This window comes from Apaloderma vittatum, unplaced genomic scaffold (assembly GCF_000703405.1).
Source record: "Apaloderma vittatum isolate BGI_N311 unplaced genomic scaffold, ASM70340v1 scaffold4216, whole genome shotgun sequence".
Classification (NCBI taxonomy): Eukaryota; Metazoa; Chordata; class Aves; order Trogoniformes; family Trogonidae; genus Apaloderma; species Apaloderma vittatum.
The window spans coordinates 21,496-40,573 of NW_009721090.1; the positions used below are offsets into that span (position 1 = coordinate 21,496).

General features: G+C 49.2%; 2 protein-coding genes across 2 annotated transcripts; one reads left to right on the forward strand and one right to left on the reverse strand.

Annotated features, from left to right (window-relative positions):
* Positions 1-4,617: 4,617 nt before the first annotated feature.
* LOC104275302 (interleukin-20-like) lies at positions 4,618-6,377 on the forward strand. The gene is made up of 5 exons (XM_009871225.1): positions 4,618-4,776; positions 4,873-4,938; positions 5,573-5,725; positions 6,118-6,192; positions 6,300-6,377. The coding sequence occupies exons 1-5, from the start codon at positions 4,618-4,620 to the stop codon at positions 6,375-6,377; spliced, it is 531 nt and encodes a 176-aa protein (XP_009869527.1).
* Positions 6,378-10,632: 4,255 nt separating this feature from the next.
* On the reverse strand, positions 10,633-16,928 carry LOC104275303 (polymeric immunoglobulin receptor-like). Its single transcript, XM_009871226.1, is given in 10 exon segments — positions 10,633-10,764; positions 11,587-11,645; positions 11,769-11,894; positions 12,184-12,302; positions 12,856-13,018; positions 13,937-14,251; positions 14,680-15,003; positions 15,636-15,965; positions 16,262-16,587; positions 16,843-16,928. Coding segments are annotated over 10 exon segments (1,980 nt in total).
* Between the last annotated feature and the right edge of the window lie 2,150 nt (positions 16,929-19,078).

The window sequence follows — 19,078 nt, forward strand, 5'->3', positions numbered from 1 at the left end:
GGTGACACCCACCTGGGGGCTGGTGTGACTCCCTGGGTTTCAGGAGGACCGTGCCAGATTAGCACTTGTTCAAATGAGATTGGAAATGGGCTCTGGATTAGGGGGACAGGTGATTGCTTGACAATTCAATCTCTGATTTTTGAAGGTGCTGAGGACATCCCAGAGCACAGCACCAGTGCCACAGTCAGGCTTCCCTCTAGCTCCAAGCTGTGATGAGGGTAGGGCTGTCTGACAACTTGCACCACTGCTCTAGTGCATAAAAACCATTTTCTTGTGCCTCTGAAAACAGGATTAGGTTCCTTTGGCAGGGCTTTTTAATGAGGTGTAAAATCCAATTAGCATTTTTGTTTCAGGTGGCTGAGTTGGTTTTTGCAGATCTTTTCCCGGAGGGTGTCAGGAAGGATTCCCGAGTTCAGATATTGTTGCTGGACTTTGTTATTAAGTCTTGGGTTTTCTTTTATTGAAATTACTGGGGGCATTTCTGTCATCCGTGTTGTCTAGTTCTAGGGATCTGTACGCAAAACATTACCAGCCTCATATCTGAAATGCTGGTGTACCTAAAGCTGCTGTGAAATATGAATAATGACGAAGAATGGCAAATGGCAAACCAAGAACGGTCTGTAAAGTATTATCGGATCTTACAGCATGAAATATTGAAATGCATTGTTGAAACTAGCACCTTACTCCTCTGAAACGCTTTACTGGAAACCCTGTGTTAGTGTGTGTTTGGGGTCAGTTCCTGACAGTACGGCTCCTTCGGATCAGAACAGCTTGTTGATTTTATGTGGGTGTTTTCAAGGATTTTTTAGGATAAAACACAGTCTTCTGGATGTTTGAAGTTAATTAAGGTGGAGTTGGGCACCCAGCAGGACCACAGTAACTCCCGGTAGGGGTGAGCCCAGGGCATGGCTCTCCAGCCCCGGTGCTGGAGCAGAGCCAGGAGCTGCTGCTGAGTTTCCCCGACGAAGGCGGCTGTCGGTGAGCGGGTGTCTCATCTCCTCTCAAGCTCCCGGGCTCTCTAGGAACATCTGCTTCGTTAGTCACTTCAGCGAGCCGCTTGCCTGCAGCAGCCTGCTGCGTTCGGCTGTTAACGGAGAGGTTTGTTACCACGGCAGGGATGCCAGCTCTGCGCGTGGCGGCGAGGGTAACGCGGCCGCTTGCTTGGCTGGGCGAGGCTGGGCGTTGGTTGGAGCCGATGAGAGCTGGAGTGGTCCAAGAGCTCTGAAAGCTGTTTTCCAGGCTGCGCTGGGGACGTTCCTTTCGGCCCCTTTGGTGCCTTTTCAAGTTGCATCACAGCAGATGTGAGATGAGCAGGAAGCTGTGCTGCTCACCACGGACTTTGTATAAATGATTTCTCAGTCAAGCTAATGACACACGGGGCTTAGCTTTTAATTCCCTATCATGGCGGCAGGTGGCTAACAACCCTCTATGCTGTCTTTGTTATTTGGGTTGCAAGTACTTCTAGTGTGCCTACCATAAAATGCCATGGGAGGAGCCCTCCCCAGTTACCTGGGAGCTGCCTGGAAAGGTTCCCAGGGAAAGGACTGCTTGCCCACTCCCCAGCGCTCCCAGCACGCCGCAGTACGCAAAATCTTAATTATTCTGAGAGTGCCTGGGGGAGTCAGTTCCCATTTTACTGAGCTTGTCTGCATTGTCACGCTGCTGCGTTTCAGAAGTCCCTCTTACTCCTTTTCCCTCTTCCTTCCCAGAGCGTATGAGAAAGGGTTTGCCATTTTATTGAGGATATTTTCACGTTGCTGTAACTTGCAGGTAGAGGAGAGCCTCCCTTAGGCAGGCTGCCAGGGGAAAGCCGAGCCTGGGTGATTTGGTTCCATCAGGATTTGGTCCAATGCATTCTGAGATCTCTGCTGATGCCATCCCATTTGCTCCGAAAAGTGAGGGTTTTGGACTTTCCCCAGGTCCAACACTTGGAGTAATTGATGGCCATCATTATACACATAGTTTCTCATATTTTTTTTTGAGTATCAGGCTTGTCTCCCCACCTCTGGTGTGGTTACTCCTCTCCTTGCCTTTGTGGTGAGGCTCGCACTGCTGCCTTTGCTCTGCAAATGGTCAGTGACAGGACAGAGAGGCCAAGGGATGCCCACCAGGACCGTGCAGAGGTCTCTAATGGAGCAAGGCCCTGGACCCCGATAATATAACATTTCACTCCTGTTCCTGTATCCCAGTATCTTTCCTCCACCAGCGCAGCTGCCGTTTTTTAGCTCATGACTGTTTCCTGCCTGCTGGCATTTGGCTGACCTGTCTTGAGCGTCAGTTTAGTTACCAAAAGGAAAAAAAAAAAAAGAGAGGAGAGAAATCCCTTCTTCTCATCTGTAATTTACATGATTAAGTAAGAACTCCTTGCCTCTTCCCTCGTTTCCTCACCGAGGCTGGGTGTGCACCGGGCTGCCTGGGAACGCTGCCGGTGCCACTTCCTCTGCTCCAAGCGAAATTTTTTGCTGCAATTGCAGGCAGCAGCTGGGAACTGAGTAAGGAAGACAGAGATTAACGGCATTGTGCTGCCGAGATTCCCTCCAACACCTCAGCAAGGATGAACACAACCTGCTGCAGATTTGGACCTGCCTTTTGGCTGTTGCGCAGTGCGAAGGCACAGGGACGAGGGAGGCGAGCTTGATGCATCTGGGGTAGTTTCAGCAATACTCTGTGCAATACTCCGACTAGCCTGGGCATAAAATCTGTTTGCCTGGTCTTCCCCTGATGACAGGTATACGCTTAAGATTGAGCACGGTTATCAATAAATTACTCACCCAGCAAAACTTTTCTGCAACAGCCCCGGCGCACAGACAGTGGCAGATACACCCGTATTGCAACAGGCGCACGCTCAGGCTGCCGCTCTCACCCCGAGCATCAGGCGTGCTGTGGGATTAGAGGGGTGTCTTTGCTCCCTCCATGCCCTCTAAGTCCATCTGACCCTCCCTCCTGGGGACAAGTAGTCCAAGAAGTTTTTTAACTGCTTGGTTTTGTTTGTAAACTCAGGTTACCTATATCTAGAGGGGTTAGAGAAACAGCCAAACTGGCCTCAGAGCCAACAGCCTGGTGAACCAGCCTGGGTTTTGCACTGGTACTGCCACATTCGTGTGACAGCGTGTCCCAGCTGGCAAAATCTGATTTCCTGGGGACAGTCTGGATCTGAAATGTTGGTATGAGAGCATGCCTGGTCTGCTCGAGGACTTTGGCTGCACCAGTTTTCCCTGGCAGCTAATGCTCGTAGCAGGATAATCGTAGACTTTACAGTCAAAGTCTCAGCTGGTGGGTTCAACTCCCCTGCTGCCCTTGGGCTGGTGGACTTTTAAAGGTTTGAGTGAAATTTCTCTCCTTCCACAGGGCAATAGACTGTCCATAACGATCCCTCAAGTTACCTGCGCTCTTGAAAACCAAGTGAGTTCTGGCACCGAGGTGGGAGCCGTCCCAAAGCCCCGTCCTCTTGTACCTGCACATCTCCGTGCTCCAACTACCAGAGACCTGCCGGTGGAGAGAAGCATCCTCCCACCTGAGGGGCAAACCTGAGAGCAGGGCTCCCTGGACCGGGCAGGAGAAAGCCCCGTGTGCCAGGACAGTGATGGAGAAAGATTTTGCCAACTTTCTGAGTCATGCCACTTCCACCAGCATGACACATCCTATTGCCAGAAGCCCTGGGGTGTATGGACCACTGGCATCCTCGGGGGGTGATGCTGTCCGGCTTCCCCCATCCTGATGCCCCCAGTAACAAGCTGGGAATGGCTCCTCTCCTGGAGGGATGTGGCAGCACAGCTCCAGTCCCCAGGCTTGGCATTTTGGGGATGTAACCCCCATGATGGTCCCTCCTTCTGGTCACATCCTTCTTCCCGAAAGGAAAATGATGCGGCAATGCCAAGATTTCCCGCCTCTGTAGGTTAGGGAAACACCTCTGGGTGAGAGAGTTGGTCCCTTTCATTGGCTCATTAATTCAGAAAATTACAAAGGGAAATAGGTGCTGGGAAAAGAAAGAAAAATCCCAAAAGTTAATCCAAGAGTTATTTCCTCCCGCTACTTGGATAAAAACATGTTCTCCGGAGCTCTTCAGGTCAGACGTCAGTGGGACAGGTGAACCCACATCAAACAACAAGGTAAAATATAGATTTTATCCTTTTGCTCTGTATGTTCATGTGTATGTCCTTGTATTCCTACAACATGAATAGTCTTTGAGATCTGCTGCTTTCATCTAGTTACCTCCTACTGCTTCTGAGTCAGGAGACTTTTACAAATTTAATTTGTCTGTATTTATATTTCTGATGCAATTTTTTTAGAAGAGCTTTATCTATTCACATGTAATCTTTTACTGGCTTTTAGGTTGTTTTTTCTTTGCTTGTTTTTGCTTGTTTGGGGATCTTCTGTGAAACATTTGGTTTCATTTGATTTTTTTTTCTCTTGCATGTGTGGAGTAAAAGATAAATTCTTAAGAGATACTAGCCAGTGTGGGTTTTTTAATACGCGTGTGCATATACAAGCACTGTATAAAATACATATATTTTCCTAAGCATTACATCGGTGTTATTTAGGAAAAACAACAAGGCAATATTGTCTTCCTTGACCAGGTCTCCCAGGCAGCCAGCTGTGTTCACGTCCTGCGGCAGCATGAAGGGATCCCACTCGCTCCTCTGCCTCTTCTCTGTGGCATGTGCTTTGAATTGGATGCTGACAGCCGGGAACAAAATCTTCCACTTTGGACCCTGCAGGGTTTCCATGAGCCTGACTGAGATTAGGTCTGGTTTCACTGCAATTAAAGCCAATGTCGTAAGTATTGCTCGGGGCACTGCGGAGCTGGGGAAGCTCCTCAGCCAGTCCCCGGAGCAAGCACAAATGTCACCGTCTCTGTGTTCTCCCATGCAGCAAGCCAGAGACCCCATCAGGACCCTCAGCATCTTGTCTCATCCTCATTCTCTGCACAAGGTTAAGGTACGTGTCCTTACCCCTTCTCCAGTTTTTCTCTGAATAATTTGGACCAGGGAGCATCCTACCACCCGCTGTGAGACGTCCTAGCTCAGGGTGTCTGGTGAAGTCGTTCAGTACCACGACTTCTGAGTCCGAGTCGATCAATACCACGACTTCTGAGCTCCTGCGAAGCGCAGGCGCAGGTTGGGGAGGATAACGTGATGAGGCTCACGTATGTGAAAAGAGGTGGGTGTCCCACTGCCGGTTCCTGCACTGGGCTTTCACCCTGACTCTTTCCAGAAAAGGTGGGCAGAGGTAGGTTTTTGTTTCATGTGATGCTCCAGCTACAGGTGCTTTTGCTGTGGCTCCCCACCACCTCAGTCGGTGGAGGCAGAAGGAAGTGAATCAGGATTTGGGTGGAAAGTTATTCCGGAATCCAAAAGCGGGTGAAATATATTACAAATAAATATTTTGCAGCTCTCTTACACTCAAATGTGCTAGACATGGGCCACTGCTTCAGGTCCCAGGCTCAAATGCCCAGCTATAAAATCAGCTGTTTGTTTTGTTAACTCAGTGAGAATTGCTGAGGATGGATGTCCTGAGAAATCAGTCTAAAATGCCTATATATGTAGTCGGTTTATGAAATCTATTCCTTAAGTCCTCAGATCGATGCTGCATCACCCATCACCTCTTCGACTTCTATGTGGACAAAGTTTTCAAACACTGCAAGACTGAGGATTCGTATGTCAACCGTAAAATCAGCAGCATAGCCAACTCCTTCCTCAGTGTGAAGAAGAAACTCGGGCAGTGTGTAAGTTTTGGGGCATTGCTACAGTTCAGTTTTGCCTGTTAGTATTTGGTGTATAAATAAAACTAAGTGTTTTAGAAAGTCACAAAACGTTTATTTATAAAAGCTGTTTTAGCAAGAATACAAAGAGTGTGTGTGTCTGCTGAGAAATGTTTATAGTCGCCCACTCATCAGCAAACTCCCACCTTAGTTCTTAAGAGCAACGTTTATCTGGTCCCTCTGTCTGCCAGAGCAAACTCTGCTCTTAGCTGAAGTCTGGTTTAAGGACCTGCAGCCTTTTCTGCAGCGTAACAAGGTCTGTGTCTATACATGAATTTCCAGCATAATGGGAAAGTGATCTCTTATTTTTAAAAATGACTCCCCCCAGACTAATAAAATCAATCTCATTTTTCTAGCATGAGCAAAATAAGTGCATATGCGGAGACGAATCCAATGAGAAATTTGAGCAAATACTTCTGAACTATGAGGCGGTAAGTTGATGGCTAAGTCTAGTAATTAACGCAGTTACTCCGATCCTCTTTACACGGGGTTCTACTCACTATCTTTGCTTACGACTTGTTCCTTGGCATCATTTCAGCTGAATGTCACATCTGCAGCGATTAAGTCCCTGGGTGAGCTGGACATCCTACTAGACTGGATGGAGAAGTCTCACTAGAGAGCAGAAAAGCATTAACGACCTGCTAACGGCCAGGGCTAACGAAGCTGCTGGGACTTTGCACACACCAGCGATGAGCAAGAAAATAATGTGCTGGATGGATTCAGTTTGTCACTGGTTGTAGCTGTGCTCAGCCAAACACCGAGTGGTTCACCAGCATCATCAGGGTCCTGCATGAAGATGGAAATACCGAGTTTGATCAAATCTGTGTAGCATTCACTTACCTGACTTCTGTCAAAGGATGCTCCCAAGGGAAAACCTGAAAGGGTTGCTCTTGCTAGCAGACATAGCTGTGATCATTTAATAAAAGCATTTTTTAAATTATAAGATTTTTGTGTAGTGAATGTATGTTCACGAGTGTTGAGTGCCCACTGGAACAGCTCTGGTGCTGCAGAGGAGTGCTCATCAATCTGTGACTGCTGCTGACTGATCTGGCTGAAATGACAGGCACAGTGTGAGAAATGCTTCCAAGAATTGGTCCTAGAAGGTATGTGAGGACTTAGAAGTCTGTGTTTCCTTTTGAGATGATATTTTTATGCCTTATCAGTGAAAAAAAAAAAGCTTTATGCAAGCTATGTGGTTGCTGAATAGAAAAAAGTTCTTGAAGGTATTGTGTAATTTACTGACACTCAGTAGTAAGTTTTGTGGAAATCTGTTGCAATTACTGTAAATAAACCCAACTTGAAACTATGCTGAGTCTCTTCATCAAAATTCTGAGGAATTATACATTTCTTGTTGGTGAAATTTTCTGAATTCACCATGGTGCGCTTTCACAGCGGATACCGTCACTCCTACTAAGGCTAGCATCCCGCAGGTGATGCATCCCTCCTGGTATGCCAGAGAGACAAAAGATGAGACCTGAGTGACATTAAATCACCCCTGCTTGGCCCTGAGACCACTTCTGCTGTGCACTATTTGCAGCTCTGGTCTGTTTTCGCCCATCTCAGGTTTTTTTAGCCCCCAACGACTGCACACACATTGCTGGTACCCACTGGTTCTGCATGCTCTAAATCCCTTTTCCATTGTGTTTTCCCCCAAGATGTTAATCTGCATATTGCTGTAGTATCTGACACAGGGAAGGTTTTAACTGCAGAAGAGGCTCTCTGATAGGATTTTTTTTTTTATTATGGAATAAGATTCCTCGTGTCTTCACGGAGAACCTAGTTACTGCTTTGGTTTCATGCCCATCATGGGAGGACGCTTGTCAAGACCTCTGGCAGCACGCCAGCATCACCGGAACCTTGTGTCAGTCCGGTGGGTTCCAGCAGAAAGAAGAGGTGCAGGTGAGGAGGAGAATCCTTGTCCTTTCCCAAAAGGGCCTGGCTGGTGCCCTGGCTGCGTGGGCTCACCAACATTTGCCTACAGCACATATGCACGTTCTCCGCGCTGAGCGCGATTTGGTGATTCACTTCTAAAGGAAAGATCTCCCTGATTGCTCACCATCCTTCCTCAAATATTTGCTTATGACGAAGGAAATCTTCTTGGAGCTTTGATTCTCCTAATTTGCTTTCTCGTAGAGCTTTGTAGCATGACTTTTATTCATCCTGGGGCCAAGGCATCCACGGAGGAACACAGCCCTCCATGCTCTGTCAGCGCTCACGAAGGCCAGACTTTCAACACTATCAAGCTTGAAATCAGCCATTTAAGTATGACAGGTATCTTGCACGTACCAGGATTTTCTGTTAAAGAAAGATCATTAGGAATGAAGCAGGGATGCCACAGCTCGTCACAGACCAAAGGAAATCAGTCGGCACATTTGGCAAACAGCCTGGGGAAGGGGCTGGGGCTCCTTGCTGAGGTCCCTGTGGATCTTTACATTGATCGTGATGGGCTCTGGATCCCAGCTCGAGTGAGAAGAGTAGGATTTATTCCACAGCCTCAGACTGGATGAGATTTCTTCGATTTTGCATCCCAGGAGGAGGGTTGCGTGCCTCTAATCCCTGCACATTTTATTGCTTTCACTTCTCCCACGTGCTGCAAACCAGAGCGGCAGCAGCCCGGGGAATGAGGTGTCAGATGGAAGTGTTGGCAACGGGAAGGAGCAGGAGCTGTGGGCAGGAGGCTGCAGGCACAGCCGGCTGGCAGGATGCTCAGCCCACCCGCGTTTCTCGGCCCCTGCACCTCTCCCAGGATTTTGGCTCATGGTCGCTGCTCCCAGCGCGGTGCAGGAAGAGGGGAGCTGAGAAAAGGTTGCCGGAGGGCAGGCTGAAGAGGAAGAGGATTGACAGAGGGAGAGCGAAAGGGGTTTTCTCTTCTCAGCAATTTCCAAACCCTAGCGTTCTCCTGAAGCTTTATGACTGCTCAGCCCTGGGGACACGTTGCAAGCTCACGCCTTTCCTGTTGCACCAGAATAATTCATTCGCTTCCAGCAACTCTGGGCAGGTGCAGACCTGTCCTGGCCCCACCACATCCTTTCTGATATCCAAGCCCCTTCTCACCGTGCTGCCGAGGGGATGCAGCCCGGGACATGAGGCAGAGGAGCTGTAACCTGGTGTTTGAGGTCCGAGCCTTGTTGTCAGTAAGGTGATGACTATCGCAATGTGGATGTGAGAGCAGCCCTACAGACACAAATGCAGGGCTGGGAGGGGAAGAACAAGTACCAGCAGAGCTGCTGCCCTCCCGCTCGCTGCGAGCCGAGCTCGTCTCAGCTCTTAGTGTGGGGCGGTCCATGATTCGGGAATGAATTGGGGTTTATCCTTGATGACAACTCAGTCTCTGTAGGCTGACGCAAACAGCCACAGCCTGGCACCTTGCTGAGCTACCACGCTGTTTTCATTTTACAGCGTAGCTAGCATTTTAGTACAGCAAAAATGTATTTATGGTGTTGCTGTAACACCATCAGGTCAGCGCTTAGCCAGGGTTGTGCTCCTCATTCTTTTCATACCCTTTTCCATACATTCATACACTTTATGGTTTGCTGTCAGAGCTGCACGTAACCAACGCGGGCTCAGGAATCCGAATTCGTCTGCGCAGTTTCTGCCCCTTCTCTCTTGAGCTCAGATCCCATCGGACACCTACCCAGCCACTCTCTTTGCCAGGCAGGCACCTGCCCACCCCGCTCCTGGTGTTCAGGGAAAATTGCTTCTCTGCTTTGTCACAGCTTCTTCATCACTGCTGCTTCCTACATTGCTTTATCTGCAGAGTATTCAGCTTTCTGTACCCTCATCGCACGGGTAGACAGCGGCATTGTGCCACTGTTCGGAAATCCACGCATCAATAAATTGCTTTGCTCTATTTAGTCATCCCCTCTTGAAAATAAGACCAAGAGCCAACATTTAATTACAGTCACCCTCATTTGTGCCTGGACAAACAGAAGTCAGCCAAGGGAAAGCGTGTGAGTGGTGTGTGGCTCGGGTTCGTTGAGCAGAGAGGGGGGTTTCAGGGTCAGTCGCAGCGGGGATCTCCGTGGCGGAGGATTTGGCTCAGTTGCTCTGACTCCAAGTCAGAAAGGGGAGATTGGTCTGCGTCATGCACACGGATGGAGCGCCAGCGAACACCGGTGCCTATTGCCTCATCAGGCTGCTAACAGGTTGTCATGCTAATTAATGCCAAGCTGTGATCAATTCCAAAATGCATGCGTGAAACATTACTCAAAACATTTCCTGTTTATCTCCATTAATTGTGGGCTCCTTTCACCACCCTGGGTCGTTTGCAACACCCGAGGTGATGCTGCATTGTTGCAGTAAAGGCAGGAGAAACCCCTCCCCTGTCCAATGTACCCTTAGTGCAAAGTCTTTGAGTGCTCTCTCCCCTGCCCTCCCACGGACTGCGAGTCCCCCTGGTCTGCTGAAGCCAGTGATATTGTTTATTGCTTGTGCATAAAAACACTTCAGACCACGTCTGGTCTGCAGGTATTGCTCTCTGGATGAGAAAGTTTGGAGGAATCAGAAGCTCAAGGTGTTGTTCTAGAGTGTTTTCCAGCTTCCTTTTAAAGAAACTGATTTTTTTCCTTTTTAAACAAACCATCTGGTGTTTGAGAGCCCCCCCATACTGGAGGAGGACCAGGCTCTGATCTGATGTTACCCAGCCCAACCTGCTCGCCCAGACCTGTGCCTCCAGCCCAGCTGTCCCCTTTGGCACCAAACCTAATTCCTCCTAAATCACCACCTGAAGCTGAATTTAAGGAAAAAAAACCCACAACAACAACAACAAAAAAAAAAACAAAAGAAAAAGGTCAAGCTATAGCAAATTGTGGTAGCGATAAACAGCTCTGACATCTTGCTCTGATCCTCAAGGCAGAGCAGGTCCCTCGCCTTCAGATCTTGCCATCCCAGGTCTGGGGGGGCACGGCCGGGGCTGCGCTGGCTCCCCCGGCCCCGTTCTGCGCGATGCTGCTGGAGGTGAGCAGGTAGGTGGAGTAGGCGAGGTCAGCATCCTCCTTGGAGTTCTGGGGAGGGACAGGAGGACACCGTGAGGTGCCTGGGCACGGACAGCAGCACTTGGTAGGGGGAAGGACAGTGAGACATGGGCTGTGAGGTTCTTGGGATGACACGGGCAGGCTCGGATGAGTGGGGTTGTCCAGTGGGTCGCGCTGGTGCTGATGGCCCAGGCAGATCCCGAATGTTTGTGGGTTTGGGATTCCGTGGCACGCTTGGCCCTGCATGTTGGCACCCGGCTCACCTGCCTAAAGCTCCTGAGTTTTACTGGCTCCTAATGTGTTCTCTTACAGCTCCAGTTCAGCTCTTGGTACTTACAACACCTACATACCGCTTTGGGTTAGAGACTTTTAAAAAGAAGGGCTTGTATCTGGCTCCTTCATTTACTGCTCAGTGGTGCCACTCAGCCTTGATCTTACCCAACAGGAGGGGAGACAAGGAAAGGAGGGACCACAGGAGCAAGTCACAGCCCTCACAAAGGCAGAGACCTCCCTGCCCACCTCTGCCCCCCACAAGGCTGGGAGGTGGGAATGTGCTCTGGCTTCTGGCCATCAGCGTACCAGAGTGTTTCCTATTTACGATAACAACCCAACTCCAATCTTCCTGACACTACCTTGACACCCTGTTTGAAGCAAGGTGGCTGCTGTTATTGTCTCTACAAAAACCTGGGGACGAGAGAGGGTTAAATTCCCCCCATCAAGGCTGATGTGCAGCAGCTGGCTGGCCCCAGGTGAGATGGAGAGCACCTGGCTATAAATAAGGTCCCTGGGGAAGGACACCTCCTTCTGCAGAGGCTGGAGGGCTCTGTTGGTGTCTCCCAGGCTCTCTCTTACCCTTTTTGCCTTCTTTGTCTCAGCAGTGTTGTCTGGGGCGGCCGTGGTGGTGATGAACTCTGTGGGGAGAGAAGAGGAGGTGTTACAGCATGATGGGCAGGTATTTCTGCGGCCTTTGTAGGTGTCCAGCACCCCCTTCCCGGGGCTGGGGCAGGAGAGTGACCTGTCTGTCACCAGCTTACCATCCCCTCCTATCTGAGTCTCCTGGCTCTCTTTCATGCAGGCGTTGTTGCTCGCGCTGTACTCCTTCCCGCTTTCGAAGTCTGACATGCTGATGTTCGTCCTGTAGCTCCCGACGGACACCAGGTCTGGTAAGAGGGAGGAGGTAAAACACCCTGTGTGCTCCCTCTGAGTTGGTGCAACCACCTCAGCATCCAAACCACTTCTGCCCAAGTGGGCAGCACGGAGCTGGGGGGTCTGTCCCAGCCCGGGCACCCCCATGTGCTGAGCATGGATGGGGTTGGGGGAGAAGCAGGGTCATTTGCCTGCTTGTGGCACGGCGAGGTGCCATGGGAGCAGCTCAGCACAGGTTGGGGCGTACACAACCTCTTAATATCACCGATATCCCTTGAGGTATTAGAAAATGCTGGGACTTACCAGATCTCTTCAGCTGTCTGTATTTAAAGACAGCGAAAGCTGTCACTAGGACCAGGAACACAGCAGCCACGGGGGCCATGATTAAAGTAATTTTACTGGGGCCGTGGCTTTGATCAGAGCTGGAATGGAGGGAAAGATCTGTCACTAAACTCTGCAATACAAATTATTACTTTTTTTTTAATTATTCAGGACTGAATAATGTATATGAATGTCCAGCAGTCTAAAAATCTGTATAGGATGGTAAATCTGAGCAAGCAATTCAATTAACAAACCAGATCTTAGCATGTGTAATAGAAAAAAACCCAAACAAAAACATAGGGCAGAGGTTGTGCCGGAACAGCTACATCGGCAGCTTGGTTTTAAACGTGTGAAATCAAGTTCTCAACAGAAGTATTTTCAGTTAGTTTTTCTGTACACGGGATCTCTAATCGTCCCCCTCCAGGACCACATTTTCTTGAGCTAGAGATTAATTTTAAGTTGTCTTGCCTTTTGCTGTAATGTTTTGGGTTTTTTTTCTTTATCTCTGATGTTTTGAGATAAGTTCCTCGGGGACAGGAATTTATTGTTGTTGTTGTTCCTAAGCATATACGCGACGGGCAAACACAGTGCCCACAAGGGGTTGGTCTAAACCTCATGGAAACAATAAATGGTAGATGCTTGGAGAGAACGAACCTTTCTGAGGCAGCTGCGCTTCGCACCCCAGTGTCGCTCTGGTCCCCTCCTCGGGGAATCAAGCCGGGCTCGGCGTGGCTGGGGGGCTCAGCGTCGCTGGGGGGCTCGATGTGGCTGGGGGTATCAACGTTGAGGAGGTTGAGGCTGCGGTCGGCACCGCTCCCTGTATCCCCCAGGAAGGAAGCAAGTTGGGGTCAGTCATGTGAGCAGCAGCATGGGGACGGTGTCACAAAAACCAGTTTAGTGCATGTGGAATGGCAAGGGATTTTGGCTGCACGTGAGAGGCTCTTGCAAATGGGGTTTAGGTTTCTAAAGTAACCTCGTTCCAAATAATTTATTGCCAAAATCCCAACTAGGCTCTCTCTGCCTGCAAGCTTTTGGAAGTCTTGCATTCCTATGTCCTGCCTCAAGTATTTCCAGAGCAAATTTTGCTTGGCTTGCTTTTATTTCTTGCTCGTTGCCCAGCAAAGGCTGTGAAACGAGGCTGTTTATTTTCACGTTGGCCACCATCACTTTAGGATGGTTGCTTGTGGGATATCTAGTGCTAACTGCTTCTAACAACACTCCTCTGTGACAAAAACATCCTAATTCCAGAGTATTGCGCCAAAGCTGAAACTAAGCTCCTTGCTGTTGGTGATATCCCATCCTTTCCTGCTCTCTACTGTTTTCCTGCTTATTAAGATAACTCCCTGGAGCAAGATGTGTCTCTGAATTACATGCAGTCCTTTACCTGGCAGGTGTCAGATGTTGCTTAAGCTAAATGATGCTGCATATTGTAATAGCAATGATTAGTAAGGGGTGGAGTTAAAAAGTAAAAATGGTGTGGAAGGAAGTGATTTTTAGCCTGGTGGCTTTTTTTTTTTTTTTTAATGACTGGGAAGCAAAAGCCATTGAGTGGATGAGAACATCCACTTGCACGAGTTGTGCAAAATCGGAGTGATGTTATTGCCGAGGCTGCCTGGATGAGAGCACTTCTGCTCTGAGGTGCTGCAACCTAGTGGCGATGGAGAGGACTTTCTCTCAGGAGAAGAGCAGGATTCACAGCTCTGAGGAGCAGGAAAACCCCTGAATTGGAGCTCACCTCCAGTCACCTCCAGGTACACCGCCATGGTTTCCCCGAAGAGGCCGTTGTGCTTCACTCCGCACCAGTACCACCCTTGGTCTGACTTGGCCACCGAGTCGAAGGTCAGGATGACTGTCTTGTTGTCAGTGTCACACGAAACATCTGGCCCCGACTGCCTTTGGTCGGAGGCAGGCATGGGGGTGCAGCCGGTGTTGGTCCAGCTGCACCAGTACTTCTGGTAGGAGTAATACTTGCACGGGTAAGAGCAAGTTAAATCCACCCGTGATCCCACTTGCGCCTCCACTTCTGTCTTTCCTGTCAGTCCAGGCTCTCCTGCAAGGACAAATGTTAGTTAGTGGTTTCAGTGGTGGGAATGGTAGTCTACAGGTACTGGTGCTGCTAGAGGTGGTGAAGCAGGAGGTGTATCTTTGAAGGAAAGCCCTCCTTGCATCGTTAAATTAGTGTTAAGGATGCTGTACATGCATTTCTGGGTGAAAGCTGTTTTGTTTTGGTATTTTCTTTTGCAAGGCTTAAGAAATACGTGCCTGAGAAACCCTTGTGAACACTTTCCCATAAAAGTGAAGCCTTGTGTTTCCCTGCTGGAGTGTGGGGGAATTGACAGTGTTTTGCCTTATGAGATAAAGCACGGAGCCAGAGCTCACATCTCTTCTCAAACCAGCCACATCTGTTCTTTGTGGTTCTTAGGAGGCTGTTTGGTAACTACTCAGTAGGCAGAGAACTACCAACAGGCAAGCTCGTACCGTCTATGATCTTGAGCTCGGTTGATGATTGCTGCTCCTTTTCCTCGTCTGTCATGCACCAGTAATAGCCTTGGTCACTGTCCTTCAGCTGGTTGAGGATGACGGTGAACGTCTTGTTAGCTGGGTTGTCATATATGGCCACTCTTCCTTCATACAAGGGAGACACGAACCCGAGGCTGTCTATGATCCGAGCACACCCTGTGTTCCTCCACTTGCACCAGTATTTCAGCGAGGACCTTCTTAGAGGCTCATAGCGGCATCTGAAAGTTACTGAACTTCCTTTTACTCCGATCGTTGTGACCTTTTCTTGAGGAACATTCGTCTCTGGAAGTAAAACCAAAATGAGTGGCTACACATGTCTAACTTTTGTCCATGTGACACCCTCCCAAGAGAAAAAGTATCCCAGATCAAACAAAGCAGTTAAGCTAAAGCAAGGCTGGGCGAAGCACAGGGGTGGAGATGGCAAGAGACTGTCCTGGCACTGCTAGGAATTGACCCTAAAGGGTCTGTCAGACCTTTCTTTTTCCCAGATTCGCTGGAGAGTTGATGCCTTAGTGTGTCACTTTCTAAGTTTTTGCTCCCTTTGCTTAGGGGAAGAGCAGATCTTCTCCTTTCTATATCTGTTATTTTGAGATTTAAGGAACTAAGACTTGACTAGACAGTTGGCTTGTCTCAGACCGGTAGGCAGAATTCACCTTCTGGAGGTTTGGGCTAGGCAGACTGGGGAAGCTAGCCAGCCACAGCCAGGGAAGTTGAGTCTTGATACAGGCTTGATTAGTGACGGTTTTGTGCGTTACAGATAGCTAAGTGTATAGAAAGAATTATGTAGATGAGAGGATAGGAAAAAAGCATTCTGCAAAAGGAAATCTAAGTTCTTGTTAAGTAAAGTGAGACTGCTAGTGATGCTCCTAAAGAGAAGCAGAGGTGAAGGGGAAAAAACACTGAGGATAGCTTACTCTCATAGACATGCACGTCCAGTTCCTTCGTTTCTCCGTTCTCCCCATAGGTGCCAACCCCGCACAGGTACAAGCCAGAGTCTTCCCAGCCCATCTGAGTTATCACAATGCTGAATGTGCCTGGGGGCGCCTCATTGGTCAGCAGAACGCGCCCTGCGTAATCGTTGTTGACGTTCCCGTGGCTATCGACGATGTTATGGCAGCCATTCTTCTCCATCTTGCACAAGAATTTCCTCATGCTCACAGATTCCTCCCCAAAGCTGCAGGACATGGTCAAAGTGCCGTGCAGCTCCGTGTAGAAGAGCTCAGCTGCCTCGGGCAGATGTGGACCTGGGAGTACAGAGACACCAGTCACTGTCTGCTGCCTGCTGTGCCAGTAACTGTGTGCAAGTCCCCTATAAGGTGTTTCGGATTTTTTTTTTTAGCATAGGATCTCTTTCTATTTCTCTATATTATGTGATCCCGTGTCACTCCTGGTCAGAGCATGATCGACCCAGCTGTTTCTGGGAAGTGTGAAACATCCTGAGTTCTTGTCTACTGGATAGACTCTCTGTGGAACCTTGTTAGAAAGGGGTGGAAAAAATAAAAGAAAATAACACTTCAAGGGGCCCCAAGACCGTCATTACCTTCGGAAACATCCAGACTGACTCTGTGGGAGAGCCCTCTGCCATTGACTCCAACGCCACACTGGTAGGTGCCTGCGTCTGCCTCCGTGAGCTCAGAGATGTCGATCTGGAAGTATTCTGCCTGCGGGTAGTCGGTGATGGAGGCTCTGCCTTTGTAGCCTTTAGCGCTTTAGCCGTTGGTGGAGACGATGGTCGTGCAGCCCGTAGATGATTGCTTGCACCAATACTTTCTGTCATGCCGGTTCACTCTGGTGGGAGGATAGAAGCACTTCACGGTCACCGAGCCGTTGAGCAGACCATACACCTGCCGCGGTCCAAACACGGGGCTGGAGACTGCAAGAGGAAAATGTGCTGGCTGTAAACATCAGCGGTGCTACCCAGCCCCACGGGGTTGCAGGGCAGGGCGGGTGTACCGGGGCCAGTGCAGACGTGGGGCTGGGCAGCATCACCTGCTCTGGTAGGTCCCATGGCAGCAATGGGCACTGAGGGGGTAGAGACACCTCCTGGACCCTGCTCCCTGCTTAGTAACATCACCTCTGGTCTTGAGCCACTCATGAGACCAGTGCCCTGGAGAGTTAGACTTACTTGCTGCCTTGGGGAGGTATCTGCTGCTTGCGGATTCAGCTGGGATGAAGGCGAGCAGGACGGCAAACGCTAGTAAAGTCATTTTTCTTACATTCCCTGGAAAAGGCACAGAAGTTGGTAAAAAAAATCCCATTTACAAACTGATTAAATTAACTGATCAAGTAATCTAATAATCCCTGTGGCTGAAGGATATGAGGGTTTGGCTACTTGAGCTAGAGAGAAACTTGAGAAATTTGAGCAAATTGTCTCTGTAAAGCAATTGAATGGGAGAGAGGGAGCCAATGTCTCTGCTCTCGCCTGTGCTGCGGCATGGGTCTCATCCCAACTCCCCAGTCTTCCCCTCTAAAATGAGGGCAGTTGTTCTTATGACAAACTTGGTTCATGCGGTGCCTGCAAGACACCAGCGTGTCTGTCAGAGCAGAGCAGAGCATCCCTTGGTCAGTGTACAGGGCATAAAAAGCGATTTTGGCCAAAGAGAAGAGACTTGATTCAAAATCAGGAATGATATCTGGTTCTACCCTTGTAAATCAGAACAGCCCTTCACAAGGCTGAAGTTCAAAAATGATCTGAAAGCTGCTGAGCCCTGTCAGGCCTGAGAGTCCGGTGGCAACTCGGGGCTCAGCAGCTCGCTTGACCCTTGCCAGGAGATAATGCTTCTTCTAAGAGTTTAATAGCTGGGATCATGTTTTCATCCAGTGCTGCTCATGCAGTGAAAGGAAGGCTTGTTTGATTGTGAGCCTGGGTGCCAAAACCACTCCTTAGGAAAACCTTGTCTCGCAGAATTGCGGAAGAGTTTAGTTTGGAAAGGATGTTTGAAGATCATCTGCTTCCAACCCCCCTGCCATGGACAGGAATGTCTTTCACTAGGTCAGGCTGCTCGAAGCCCTGTCCAACCTGACCTTAAACTCTTCCACTGATGGGGCACCTACAGCTCCTCTGGGCAGCCTGTTCCAGTGCCTCACCGCCCTCATTGTAAAAATTTCTTCCTTGGGTCACAGAGCAGAGTTCCTGTCTGAAGCTTGTGTTTAATTTCTGTTGATCCACCTGCCTATTCCGAGTTCTAGAAAGGACGGTAGGTGCCAAGGAAAGTCTTTATAAACATTCAGAGGAATTTGATTTCAAGGTGTCAAGCAACACAGCTTTATTAAGGGTAATTCCCAGTAGAAGAAAAAGACTTTTATTTCCTTGTTAAGATGAAAGTTGTCCTATTGTGCTTTCTTCCTTGTATTGTGATTTTTAATTGCTCAGTGGCCACTTGTCCATGGCTAATAATTAACTCACTGAGCATGAAAAATGCTCTTTCATGCATATCCTAGAAGTAGCCAGCAAGATAAACACAGCATATTCTGTAGAAAGCAAACAATATGGCACAAAAAAAGGCCTTGATATTTGCCCCTTGCTAACAGCAGGTGCTCTGGCTGATGGTCACCTTGCTGCTCTCTGTATCTGGCAGAACCAGCTGCTTCAGAGAAAGGTACAAAAACCTGTCCTAGGCAGTGATGCCTTGACTGGTCCCCAAGGTTTCCCCAAGTCCTGGAGAGGTGTGTGGGGGGATGTCTGGTGGTTTGCACAAAACAAGAGCTTTGTGCAGTGCTCCCAAAACCTCCAAGCAGAAACTGCATTGGGTCACCTCCTCAAGAACTGGCTTTGCAGACTGATGATCCTCCACTGGTTTTGCCTGGGGCTGTGTGATGTGGCTGGGTTGGATTCAGTGGTCACATTGGGCTCCCCTCTGCTTGTGTCCACACCTCCTTCTTCCCCCTTTTGCAGACACTGACCTGCATGTCCAGGTGCTCCCGCTGGATTTCTGATCGCTCTTGGAGTGGGGAGAACTGAGTGCATGAGACCACGGTGTCCCCATGGCCTGACGGACCCTGGAAGCCCTTTCCCACAGGCGCAACCTTGTCGTACCTCCCCACAGCAGGATGGATTTCCCAGGACTTTGTTTCTTGACTGTGAGAGCTCCTGCCTGCACCAGGGGTTGGGAACATCACCTTCCTCTCCAGCACCGTGCTTAAATTTTGAACTGGTGCTTTCAGCAGAAAGTGCTCTCTGACCAGGTCAGCTCTTTCAAACATCATTCACTGCAAAACCTTCTCTGGGTTTTGATGGTGCTTCTGTGATCCTGTCAGTCCTGGGGAGCAGTATCTTCAGACTTATAATGATTTGAAAGAGATCATGGCCTGAGCCCCGAGTTACATAAACCTGAGCAAGCAGCTGCTCTTGCTGGGT

What these genes read in the sequence shown, in the direction of transcription:
- LOC104275302 (XM_009871225.1), top strand. Translation starts at nt 4,618, where the DNA reads ATGAAGGGATCCCACTCGCTCCTCTGCCTCTTCTCTGTGGCATGTGCT. An exon ending in AGAAGAAACTCGGGCAGTGT is followed by an intron (nt 5,726 to 6,117) that starts GTAAGTTTTGGG and finishes TCATTTTTCTAG; the next exon opens with CATGAGCAAAATAAGTGCAT. An exon ending in TACTTCTGAACTATGAGGCG is followed by an intron (nt 6,193 to 6,299) that starts GTAAGTTGATGG and finishes GCATCATTTCAG; the next exon opens with CTGAATGTCACATCTGCAGC.